At 46.0% G+C, this 12,895-nt stretch overlaps 1 protein-coding gene across 1 annotated transcript in view; it reads right to left on the minus strand.

The window, feature by feature from the left end:
• Nucleotides 1-12,895, minus strand: part of EXT2 (exostosin glycosyltransferase 2) — a 75,859-nt gene that overhangs the window by 58,546 nt on the left and 4,418 nt on the right. Inside the window, exons 3-4 of the mRNA XM_076069413.1 lie at nt 5,255-5,506; nt 2,460-2,549 (exon numbers count right to left, since the gene is read on the minus strand). Of these exons, the coding sequence (XP_075925528.1) occupies nt 2,460-2,549; nt 5,255-5,506 (342 nt within the window). The remainder of the gene's footprint in view (nt 1-2,459; nt 2,550-5,254; nt 5,507-12,895) is intronic.

Consider the following 12,895-nt stretch of genomic DNA (forward strand, 5'->3'; position numbering starts at 1 on the left):
CATCCATCATCTTCATCAGCAGCCATGATAATTCCACTGGTGGATGAAGGCCTCCCCTAAGCCACCGTCATATCTCACAGTCCTGCATAGTAGCAACCTATTTAGCACCAATGCGTGAACTGATTTCCTTGCTCAATCTCCACAATAAACGTACTCTCGGGCCTGTTCACTCCTTTGACTGCAATTCTAACATTTGTCTTGACCACCAGCCAACATCCCTTTAAGTGGGGCATCCAGCCCAAGCTCCCTTACTTTTCTAAAAATAAAAATGGCTATAACCTTCATATGTCCTTTAATACGCACGTTCCTCTTTCTGTCACTCAATGTAAATCTTTAAGCATGCGTTTCTTCATGCTTCTCCATCTCTGCCAAAGACCAAATCACCATTAATGCATTGATCTTGTGAGATCTTGGAAGCTCTAAGAGGGTTGAGCCTGGTTAGTTATTGGATGGGGCTGCGAGGTGTAGGCAGGATATTGCAATGCAGTGTCATCCCCTCATGTGTGAGGATTGTCTCCAGGTACCCGAGTTAGTTATCGCATGCTACACACCTATTAAATGGTATTGGTCAAACATCCCAATGCAGGACCCTCCTGAAAAAATAATCTTGAGACTCGGTGAGTCTTTTTCTGGATAAATCATTATCTCAAAATGAAAACAAAGTAGCCAATCATCTAAGGTTACGTTTCGGATAAGATTTGGGAAGAGTAATATGTTTACTCTTAGTAGTGTATCATTACTATAGATACAGAGTTAGAATATGAGCAGCGGGGATACATGGTGGGCAGCAGAGGGCAGTGCTGCAATTCCATCACTGTACTGTATTTCCATGCACCTCGATCTATTCTTCCATCCCGCGCTGTCCGGCATAGTGAAACACTGCCAAATATCCCCCCATGACCCGGACAGTGTCCAGGAGGGGTCCTCAGCCAGCGGTGGATTCTCAAATGGCAGGACGTGTACATACACAATACTATACCAATGAAATCTGTCACTCCAGTAGTGAGTGCACTTGCATCATTGGAGGCCTGTCACGTGATTCTCCTTCAAACACCTGTAGAGCACATTGCCTACCACACAACATAGCACGTGTTCGGCAAAGCACGTCCGTGTAGGTTTGTATAAATTCAACAACATCCAGAAACTGTCACAGATGTGAACACTTCAACAGTTAAAATAAACCTTATAACTACGCCAGCAACCACGTTATTAAGTGCCACGTTTCTTTCAGTGTGTGGCCACGTGTAAACATTGTGCTGCATGTAACTCACTCATCCAAATACCAAACACATATCAGGTTCCAGAATCCTATATTGGCGAAAAACGGCCCAAACACAATCGCTTTGGCAATAAGCCCGCCCGCCCGCCTCCACTGTTGGTAAATGAGACAAAGAAATTTTGTGCAAAAAATTGGCCGTAAACAAAAATCTGCCGTAATATTGCACGGTGTTTATGAAAAGTCACTGAATTTGTGAAGGGCATGTTAAAGGTAAAGTCAATGAGTTCTAATTCAAGTGTGACCTCGGCCTAATGGTTCTATATTTGTTGGAAATAACTGTGGCCCACTGATTTACGATGAACAGGAATTATGTACTATAGCTTAGCAAACCTAGGAGCATGACTGCCCCCTGCTGAATAAAGTACGGCTAAGACACCAGCTTGCCAACAAATAAAGCACTCGCAGCAAGGACAATTATTAGATTCATTACTTTGTTCCATTACATTGGTGACCAAGGAAAATACCTACATTCAGATGGCAGTATACTGCCAGAGCAGACCCTTTTGAGGTCAGGTGTATATGTTTACACTAAATGATGTAAAGCCCTTTTGTCAATCCACTGCTGGATGAGGGTCATGGGCAGTTCCTTGACCATACTTCACCACGATGATCAGTGTGATTTGGTGAAATCGGCGAGCATAGATGTGACGTGGAAATGACATTAAAACAAAATATGAATCTTCACTGCCATCACATAGCTGAGAAAAAAAGAATTTGCTATGAGTGGGACACAATGTGTTGGATGGAGGAGGGCAGGTTACACACAGGCATTTCAGTGCCACCCAGAAGTTGGTGACCAAGAGGTAGACCTAAAGCCAGATGATAGGAAGCCTGTAAGAGCAAACCTTGGAGATCAGGAGTCGACTTTACAAGGCCTACAAGATCTAGCAATTTTAAATAATCAATGGCGATGTGGTGCAATTATGGGTATTAGTCGTATGTATGTATAACTTATTTCGCACCGCAACGTAGCCATCCGTGCTAATCGGAGGGGGATGAGTTTCGTCCACGGCTGTTTGTAAATTAAAACAGCCCAAAGCGCTGCCCTCAGAAAGGCAGGGTAAGAATTGTGCTCATTGATGTGAACATTGCTGGACCATGATCGTAGCCACGCTGACTTGTCAGTACAGCTGGAGTCTCTGAACAAAGCAGCAGCAGCAGCACATTTATAGTTCATTACCTGTCTCTGGGAACATCCAAGGCTGTGTTGTACTCTGGAACACTGCCTGGCAGCATGTTGAACAGCAAATGATTTGTCCCTCGATTCCATCTGAAAAAAGAAAACGCAAATTAACAAAAAGAGCAACCAGGCAGGGCAATAACATATACAGCCAAGTCTGTGAAAAAAATGGGTACTTTATTTTGACCATTTTTAAAAATACAGTATATTCCTGATTAGGTATTAGAGCTGGAGGATTATCATGATTATTATCCTGGGAATCACATTTCCATTCATGGAATACAAAATCGGCAACAGTCATTCTAATGCGCGGGTATGGATTCCTGTGTAATAAGTTTCAGCGGCATATCTGGTCGAAGCGGTTGGCTGGTATTGGAGTTGACCACCAAAACTATAACGCAGGCTGCTGTAACTATCACTCAAGACTGCTGGGACTGCCATTCAAGAGCACCAGAACCACCACGCCGACCACTGGGATCACCGTTTGTTTTTTAAAGAACATTGCCGGCGCGGAGAGTGCTGCCCTCTGCTGTGTGGGTCAGAGTTGTCTTGAAGGGATCTCAAGAGGTAGCTCTGCAAGTATCTACTTCCATGGGCCATTTGTTAACGCGAAGGGTTGCACTGCTCGGCGGGAGATCCATACGGGTGCTTGGTCTCATGGCGTGATGTCCATAGCACACTCGAGATACAATTGGCGAAGATTACGAAAGGTAAACAACTCAAAAAGGAAAGAAAGAGAAGAATCGTGGGTTAAACTGGTTCATAACCCTGAATATGCGACATTTTATTAAAATTCCAGCACGGGGTGCGGAAGCACACACATTTTTCATGAGAGGCTCACAACAGTAGGGGGCAGTAGATGTGCACTTTATAAAGTGATTGGTTTCACTGTGAATTCCATTGAAATATTCACACGTTTCAGAACAAACCCCAAATGATTTTATTAAGCCAGGGGGAGAGAAAAAAAAACATCTAAATAAAATTACAAGAAATTGGCCTAGTATTATATTTGTATATCTCGCCTGAATACGAAACGAGTGATCTTTCCTGATAAAATTCCGGATCATTACTTATTTTATTCTCATGGAGGTACCCCGGGGTACCAATTAATACAAAATGGCAGAGGCAATTAAATATTGTATTTCTGGGACACGTGTTTTCCAGGGGTGTACTTAACTCCGCGACTGGGGTACCAATCAATCCGAAATCAGTGCCACTCCGTGATGCCGAAACGCAGCGAGGACGATTACGCTGAAACCCTGAACGCTCGCGTACGCACGGTAGCGGCGGTGCATCGTGTACAGCTCGTCGAGATGAGTCGATTGCTGTTATCGCCGACCATCAACAGACTTAAAATAACTGCATCACGGACATTATGAGAGAGCCGTAAGGTTCATTTTGATAATTTATTTGATTTAACCACGAGAGCCTGTTGAGGTTTATAATAACGTTCACAGGCGTTAGGCATAGACAATGAGTAGGTACTAGGAATATGCATTTGAATCTCACACTGCATGTGGGAGCAGAGAATCGATTATTGTGATTCATATACAGGCGGCCTGGCTTTCGAAAGTCAGATTCACGACGTTCCACATTTACAACACTTATATAATGCCACCATGCATACATTTACGACACAGAAATTAGATTTACATCGCATCTTCTGACATGACACATTTCAACGGTCAGCCTGGTTTACAATGTGACTTGGGCGTGGAGCTTTCGCTATTCTAAAGTGTTTTTGCGCGGATTTTTTTTTACCTATTAAACCCTGTTAAATATGGCTGAAAAAATAAAACCACATCGGCAAGGAATGTTTATACCGTTTGTACTGTGAATGGGAAAATAGGGTCCCCCAATTTAAGATGGGGTTCCCAGGATTGAATTGTGTCGTAAAAGCGAGGACCGCGTTGTGCACTGTACACAATTGGGTCGCGTAATTACTGAAGCGAACTCAAGCCCATGTCATCATTACCGTCGTATCGGCATCATGTCCACGAGGTGAAGGACCCATCCGGAACCCTCTCTCATTAGTCATGAGCCATGCGAAGCAGTCATTGGCAATTAGGCTGAAACCGTCAACTCTCTCCACTTTTTAATTGCAGGTGGCCGCCTTGGTTTAAACCAAGAATCTCAGCGGTGGAACCTCAGTGCCCTGACCTCTGAGCCCTCCAAGCATTGCTAGCATTACATAATTTAATTGGAGGTAATGTTCAACAAGGCAATGGGTTCAGGTTGAACTATTCCACGGCGCTACGTTTACATATCATACCGCATCATTAAGAGCATCCGCCTAAGAGCAGTGAGCACAATTCTAATGATTCCCTGTATCATTTACCACGCGTGTGTGGGGAATGGAACCACTGGCTCTGCACTAAACCAGCCTCGCATCGAGCACACTGACTGGTCCCTACTCGCTGTTCAACCTAAACCCGCCTATTCCAATGGCCAAGTCAGTGCAGAGCCCTCACGGCCAGATTCAGTTTTTCCACCGTCTATTTGCCGAGGCACGCCAGAAATCAAACCGCGTTCCGCAGGCCCGTACAAGCAGGGCCAGAGGTGGGGCTTATGCCGTGTTCATAGCGTGTTACGCAAGTTCATACAACTCTAACACTGCGTTACCGCATGATCTACGTGTGTCGACTCATTCATCGAGTGTACTATCAGCAGCACGGCTCTAGTTCTGCAGTGGGAGGGTGGGGGGGGGGGAGATACAAAAAGAACACCTGAGCTGTGCCGAGCTGCTCCAGCATGGCGAGGATGTAGAGTGGGGAGGAAAAGAAGGTTCAACTCACCCGGGCAGCTGGGCCAGCACCTGCGCCATCTCCTTGACCTTGAGGCGGTCCTGGCTGAGGAAGTCGAGCGACGGCAGCAGCAGGCAGGCGCGGTTGGGCTCGTCCGTGTAGAACTCGCTCTCCGACACGGCGGCGAGCATGTCGTTGAACTCGCGCGAGATCACGTGCGCCACGGTGGCATCCCGCTCGTCCACGTAGCGCACCAGTGGGTAGATGTACACCCGGATCTTGTTCCGGGCATTGTGTCCGCACCTGTAATAGCGAGCGAAAGGTGAATGAGCGAGCGTCCCGTAACTGAAGACCGCAAGCGAGACAAAAAAAAGGCATTACACTCAAACTCCTTCCGGAGATGCGTGCGGCTCTTTAAGAACTGCTTCAAAGCTCCCAACACTATAGTTGCAAAGTAAGAAATGTAAACCCTCCTAATTATATTCGATAAACGCTGAACATTTAAAAGGCCAAAAATTATTTTCAACGTGGCATTAAAAATCATTGTGCATGTGCTGTTCTTAAAATAGGGATGACTTAATACATGGCTTTGACGTTATTCATTAAGGACCATCATGTGTTCACATGCATTGCGGCTCGAAATACTTAGTTTTTTAACGAAATCGAAGAAAATGGCTCTATTTGTCATTTTGGTTGCCGACCACAGATCTAACATGGATTTGGGGACGCTGTTAGTTGGTTGTTGTTGTTGTTGTAACTTGCTGACCAGCCCCTGACTGGACATCTGTGAAAGAGCTTTTTAGCTCATCGGATTCCTCCAGGATAAATAAAGGTTCTGAAGCAAATCCTATTATCCACACTCATAGCTGCTGCTATCTGGTTATCTATGGAAAAAGAGAGGATAAGAGGATTACTTTACCTTGTCATTCAACAACTCCATTCAAAAGACAAAAACTTATAATGGACAGAAAACAACATTTGAAAAACAAAAAATGAATCAACTGAGCTAAGGTCAGGCTGACAAAGAAATCCCATATTTATGTGCTCAGCAATTACAATAACTAAATGTGAGAGTAGGTTTTCCCCTTTTTTCTGGCAAGAAAGCAGGTGTTAAGATGTTAAAACACCAAACTGAAACCTTTTACAAGGAATCATGTCTGCATTAACCACAATACTTGTGGTCAGAATGCAAACAAAAAACATACTCTGATAATATGATGCATTATCTTTGAAACTGATTGGTCCACACCAGAGACAGCTTTCTTTGGAGCCTCGTCTCAAACGGTGTTAGACCAGAGGACGCCAAAATGCTTTTTGGCTTTCAAAAAGGTATACGCGACCTACCTTTAAGTTACAATACCCACACATGCTGGTCTCCTCACAGTGTAGGCAGTGAGTGATTTTTGTTTTAACCACACAACTCGCACTGCTGCATAGTGCAGGTGAATGAAGCATGGGAGCACAGGACTGGTTCAGACAAAAACTCGCCACTGGCGTTAAGCCGCCATGGTCATTAATCCAACGCCTCGTTGCCAGGTTCGTAACGCAGTGTACCGTAATTGCTTCACCACAATAAAGGGGCATAATTCGACATACGAAGTACAGTACTGGGAATGCAAAAAAAAAGACTCCTTGCCCTTCAACTCCACTTGCTCTACTCTCGTCTATGCCTTCATGCAACAAAGAAAAAAGAACCCACCCGTATAGCCTTAACACACTATTGGGGCAAGTGCTGTTAAGCGAGCACCTATGAAGGCCAGCACGTCACACGAGGTGGCCAGCACAACGTGCACACACACACACGTTTCCCACTATCCATTTACCGACACTCTATTTCCTGAAAAGTGATGTTAATCGATGAGCATCTTTAATTAGAAGCAATGCTCATTGAGATGTTGATGTCGCTTCGGTAATAGAGGGCACTCACTTGAATTAACTCAAGGACGGTTCAATAAACTGATGGCAATCTCAATTACATAAATGAGCAGGAATGGCTTTTCAATACTGTGCACAACAGGTCACACCAGTGCAAGTAATTCAATGCTTGTCCAGTTTACAATCGACATCAAATGTATTATGAACTATATTTACCACGCCAGCAATACATTGGACAAATCCTTGGCAAGGGGGTGTCTGGCATACGGCCAAGGAGACCTCCACACCTAAAAACCAAATGAGTCAGCTGAGGTTTTTCAGGTTTGCATGTCAGATCTTGAAAGGAAATAATTAGCGAAAAGCAGCCACACACCTCCCACTATATATATAATAGCGATTACAAGTTGGAAACAAACTCCAACAAACCGGATACAATCATTTGAAATGCGTTATGCAAGAGCTCGAAAACCTATGCCTAACTTTTTTGTTATCACTTTCCAACGAATGCATTCGCTCCACGCGTCTCTGTAGAATAGGGCCACGAAGATGATCCATTGCAAATAATTTTTTTAGTATCAAGTTCAATTACTGTTCGAGAATTACCCAATCCAAAAACCAGCCACGTAGGTTCAACCAAAACTTGATCATAAACGATCAGCGTGAACTATGACAGCCGTTTCGGCAAAGGCGATGACGTCACCGGTGACTTCTTACCCACACACCAGGATTGCAAAATTGTACTCTTCTAGACGCCCTGATACACAGATTTCCATCTCATGGTAGTCAACCCTAAATTGTTTTTTTTTTCCAGAAACCACAAAGCTGATGCCACATTTTGCACACAATCTTTGATAAACAAGCTAACATATCAATTTACAACGTAAGACTATGGTTGAATGGCATGTCACTCTCTGGATGAAAGCCTTGGCAGTGCCCCAGGTTAGTGTTTTAACCTTGGCAGTGCCCCAGGTTAGTGTTTTAACGCAAGAGCTACCTGGCTGCATCCGTATGCAAGTGTGGTTGAGCTAAAATTATGACTGAACTGAAAAGGAGACCGTGGACAACACCGAGGTCTCATGCACAAAGCATCCTTTTATTATGGGTACTGCCAATGGAAGACCACAAGACCACACATTTGTCCTCGTGTGTAGATATAAACAGATGTCTCGGTAGGGCGTTAGTGGGTCACCAAGCTGTGAGAGGCTCTGATTCGCTCATAAGATGTTAAAGCAGAACCTTGTCCAAAACCATATGAACATTCCATGCACTATCCAGCCTGCCTAAATCCTCTTTTCAGTTTATTCACGACACTTTTTTCTCACACGCCAACTGACCATATCTAGAAATAGCAAGTACAGAACTGTGACGTGCAGTCCCATAGTGAAAATAATGATTGCAATTATGAAGGTGATGACAATTGCAACATTTGAAAGTGCACTCTAATGAGCATTGGGCTTTGCTAATTATTGACTTATCATAAAATTACACACATTTCATCAACCAAACAAAAATGACAGTGCATGTCGTAGATTGCTCTAGGGATACATTATGGCAGAAAAATCCATGCTGTATTGTACTTCAATGCTCCCGTGTCTATGCTCCCTCCCTTTACTAACCCACACTGACCACCACCGTGAAGTATGGTCAAATAACACCCACTATCCGCACAGCGTCAGGAGACCCTCAGACAGCAGTTGAATGACGAAAGGAATGTGCATAATAATAATAATGCAATTTATAACGCGCGCAAATTTGCAAATGTAACGGCCATAACTCAGAGGCGTGGTTGTGGAGGTGAGTTTTTAAAGTGTCTCTTGAATGAGAGGATTGAGGTGATGCTACGAATGTGCAGAGGGATGATGGTGCTCCGGACTGTTGGGGCAGCCACCGAGAAGCGGCGCATAGACGTGACCATCCTGGATCTCGGTATCGAGAGGAGGTCGTGAGTCGCGCTGCGAAGGCATCTGCCGTGTGCTGTAAGTCGTCAATAATGAAGAGAGGTAGGCAGATGTGAAGGAATGGTGGCAGAGGCAGGCGATCTTGTATGTGGCCCTGCTGGCAATGGGTAGCCAGTGGAGAGCACGGAGAGAGAGGCAAGCGAGTCGAGACGGGGATGAGTGCGGCCAATGACGACGCGTGCCAGGTCGTTTTGTAGTCTTTGAAGTTTTTTGAGGTTGCCAGAGGAGGACCGGACTACGACGGAGTTGCGATAGTCGAGGCGAGATCCAACTATGCAACATGCCAATGTGTTGGCAGTTTCAGTGGCGATGAGAGGACGTAGGTGTCTGAGAGCCTTCAGGTGAAAGTTACATAAACTGATGATATGATTGGTTTGGCGGTCGAAGGATAATGTTGAATCTAGGATGACACCGAGGTAGCTGAAGTGATCGGTGAACCTGATGCTGTGACCAAAGATGTGTATGTGTGTTGGGAGCGCAGATGAGTTGGTACCTAATATGATGGCCACTGACTTTGACGGATTAAGGGCAAGGTTGTGTGCGGAGAACCACTGTTGCAGGGCAGTGATGCATTCCGAGAGCCGCTCAAATCCAGACGCATTGGGAGAATTGATAGCGGTGAAAAGGATAGTGTCGTCCGCATATGAGTGGTGCTTGATACCGAAGCTTGCGATGAGGCGGCCGAGTGGGAAAGTGTAGACAGCAAGGGACTGGGACGGAGCCCTGGTGGACGCCACATAACGCTTTTGTTTCAGCAGACATGGACGAGCCCATCCTGAGGATTGCCGATCAGGAAGGTACGACAGTATCCACTTGAATGCTGAGCCACATATACCGAAGTCGGATTTCAGGAGGAAAGTAAGGAGCAAGTGGTTGACAGTGTCAAAAGCTGATGAAATGTCCAGACTAATCTAAATGTCCAGACTTACAAGAGCAAGGATGGAGCCAGAGTCAATAATCATTAAAATGTCATCGAGGACTCTGGTGAGTGCTGTTTCTGTGGAGTGGTTTTGACGATAAGCTGACTGGAAGGAGCAGTCGTTTGGGGAGGAGGTGATGTGCGGACATGTTATAAACGATACAATTAACCGTGGTGTGAGAGGTATTAAGAGGCAATGCCAGCGAATGGACTGCGGTCTGAAGGTCACCGTAAAATACAATCAATTAAGAACCGAAATGGTTTATAACATCTTTCCAATGGTTACTAAGTCAGAATCCATCTTCTCGGTTGAAATTGTCTCTGTGTTTGTATATGTGGATGGCCTCATGAACGAATCTCTCATGGTAGCTGGATGGCTTGCAGAGAGGCATTGCCTCTTAATACCTCTCACACCACGGTTAATGGTATGGTTTATAACATGTGGTATAATAATAAATAGTATAACATTGTAATGTTTAACATAATTCATAAGGCAATATATAGCATCGTAATTGCATAGTGAATATACAGAAGTGTGGTATATAGTTGGGTTCATAGACTAAGACAATGTAATGTTACAAGTCTAATATTTTATAGTCTAAAGTATAGGGTAGTGTAAAGTAACGCATTGTATAATTCAAAGGTGGAATTTGTATACGGATGTGATGTTATACCATGTAGTTTAGATTGGAAGGTATAATATTGTATTGTATAGTAGTCCAGTTTATAGCATAGTCATAATGCAACACAGGACACAGCAGCGCACCTTGGCTGTTTCTCTTATTTTTCTGTGTTCCCAGCCCCCCTCCTCCGCTCCAGAGGTGGGGCTGGTAACATGCTGATTCATATGTTAACTCTGCCCACACAGCTTAAAAGACGGGGTCCTTGCTTGACAGTGTTCATTCAAGCTCTGTCTTCTGGACAGACCTGTTTCTTCACCTGAAGAAGGCCACTTGTGTTGTGGCCGAAACGTCGTGAGAATTTTATTTTATTATGTTTCATTTTTATTATTTTATTTCCCTTCTACGTGACTTTACCGAAAGAACCAAGAAGTTGAATCCCTGCAGTCACGAAAGCTTTAAATCGAGGTTTTGATGTTGATTGGCTTTGGAATTTGGAGGGAAAATAGGATGAGGTGGTGGTCGGAGTAACCAGTTTGGAAAACTCGCAGTGGAGAGATGCGACGATCCAGGTCAGGTTCCAGAATCAGGTCGAGCATACTCTCAAAAGTTTAGGAATCTCTGGTGGGGCCTGAGTTGGTGATGACCAGGTTATGGCAGGCCAAGGTTGACTCGAGGTGGCTATCAATGGAGGCTGGAGTATTGACGGAGCAGTTAAAGTCTCCAGTAAGCACGAGTCTGTGAGATGGGTTAGGAATGAGGTAAAGAAATTCGGAAAGCTCGTTTAAGAAGGTAGTGATGCTGCCATCTGGAGGGCGATGGATGGAACTGAGAGAAAAGCACTCGGTGTTAGTAGTGAGGGATACGGACTGGAAATCAAAGGTGGCGGGAGCCATCGGTAGATAAGAGCTCTTCAAAAGTCAGCATTATAGACAAAAGCTAAGCCACCACCCCGCTGGTTAGTTGCGCGAGGTTTGTGAAGAACCTTGTATCCCAGGGGCGCAACTTCCAAAGAGATGGCTGGTGGGGGAGTCTGGCCTGCACCAGGTCTCGGTAATAAGCAAAAGGTCGATGTGGTGGTCCGAGCTGCTATCGTGAATGCAGGCTGATTTGTCGGTAATGGAGCGTGAGTTGAGTAGGCCGAGGCGGATGGGTAAAGGTGGATGTGAAGATCCGAAGAGGTGCTGCGTCAAGAGATCAGAGGAAATAGCTGGTTGAAGGTTGACCTGTGACCAGCAGCCCCTACCGCCTCTGCAACCACGGTGCCAATGAAGTCTCTGACGTTGACCGCGAAGAAGTCCGAAGCCAGAGAGCGTCCTCAGGAGCGCGGATTCCAGGTGCAGGTGATGAAGAAATGGTGCATGTCGAAGCCCTATTATATCAGCCCATGCTGTACGGGTGGTGGTGTTGGGGGGGCCAGGATTCGGGTAGACTCCGATCGGCGGCTGTGCTGCCCGGAGAAGCAAGTCCAGGTAGTGGTGGCCAAGACACACGCCGCGTCTTGGCCACCACTACCTAGGGTGTGCGTACACACCTACGTAAACACTTGAGCACGTACGCGTGCGGACACGACCACGCACGCGGCACGTACGATGGAGCGGCCAGAAGAACACGAGGTCCCATGGAGTAGCTGACCACGCGCTGTGCCCCAGCTTGCAGGTGATGCAGCAGGGTGGACAAACCTCACCGAGCTCCCATTCGCTGGTAAGTGCTGGGCAGCAGGCAAACCCACTCTCTCGTGTTGAGCGGTGGACAATCTGCGTCACACCCCAATTGCTGGTGGTGTTGAGCAGTGAATGGAACACGTCGAGCTCCCACTTGCTGGCGATGCTGAGGCACGCCAAGCTCCCACTCACTGATAGAGGCGGAAGAGGTGCCTTGTGAGGACGTCGCTGGCAGAAAACAGTGCTGCCATCGTCCTCCAGCCTCGTGCGTGGGAGCAGCCGGCCCCGTTCACCCGCACAGCCCCTCAGCTGCGCAAGGCGGCAGGTCAGCCGGGCTGTGTAACACCGCAGCCGGCATTTATCAGCTTTTTGCAGCACTCTGCGGGGCATGTGCAGTGCGCGCGGAGGCAGGCGGGGTTGGAGGCAGGGTTCTGCCACCGCCCAAAACCCGGGTGCCACCAAAGTAATAATGAGGAAAAGAATAAAACTAAATAAATAATAAGAAAGAAGATGTAGTGAAAGATGAATGTAACAAGAAGAGCAGGGGATAGTGAAGAAAGACGTGGGTAAGGTACGAGGTGTGGTAATAGTAGATAAACAGTGGGAGGGGCACGGGACTGCAGCCAGCAGCTGCGGAGCTGTCGCCATCTTTCACG

The sequence above is a fragment of the Petromyzon marinus genome, chromosome 24 (assembly GCF_048934315.1).
Source record: "Petromyzon marinus isolate PM22_M1 ecotype Great Lakes invasive population chromosome 24, UKy_Petmar_22M1.pri1.0, whole genome shotgun sequence".
Classification (NCBI taxonomy): Eukaryota; Metazoa; Chordata; class Hyperoartia; order Petromyzontiformes; family Petromyzontidae; genus Petromyzon; species Petromyzon marinus.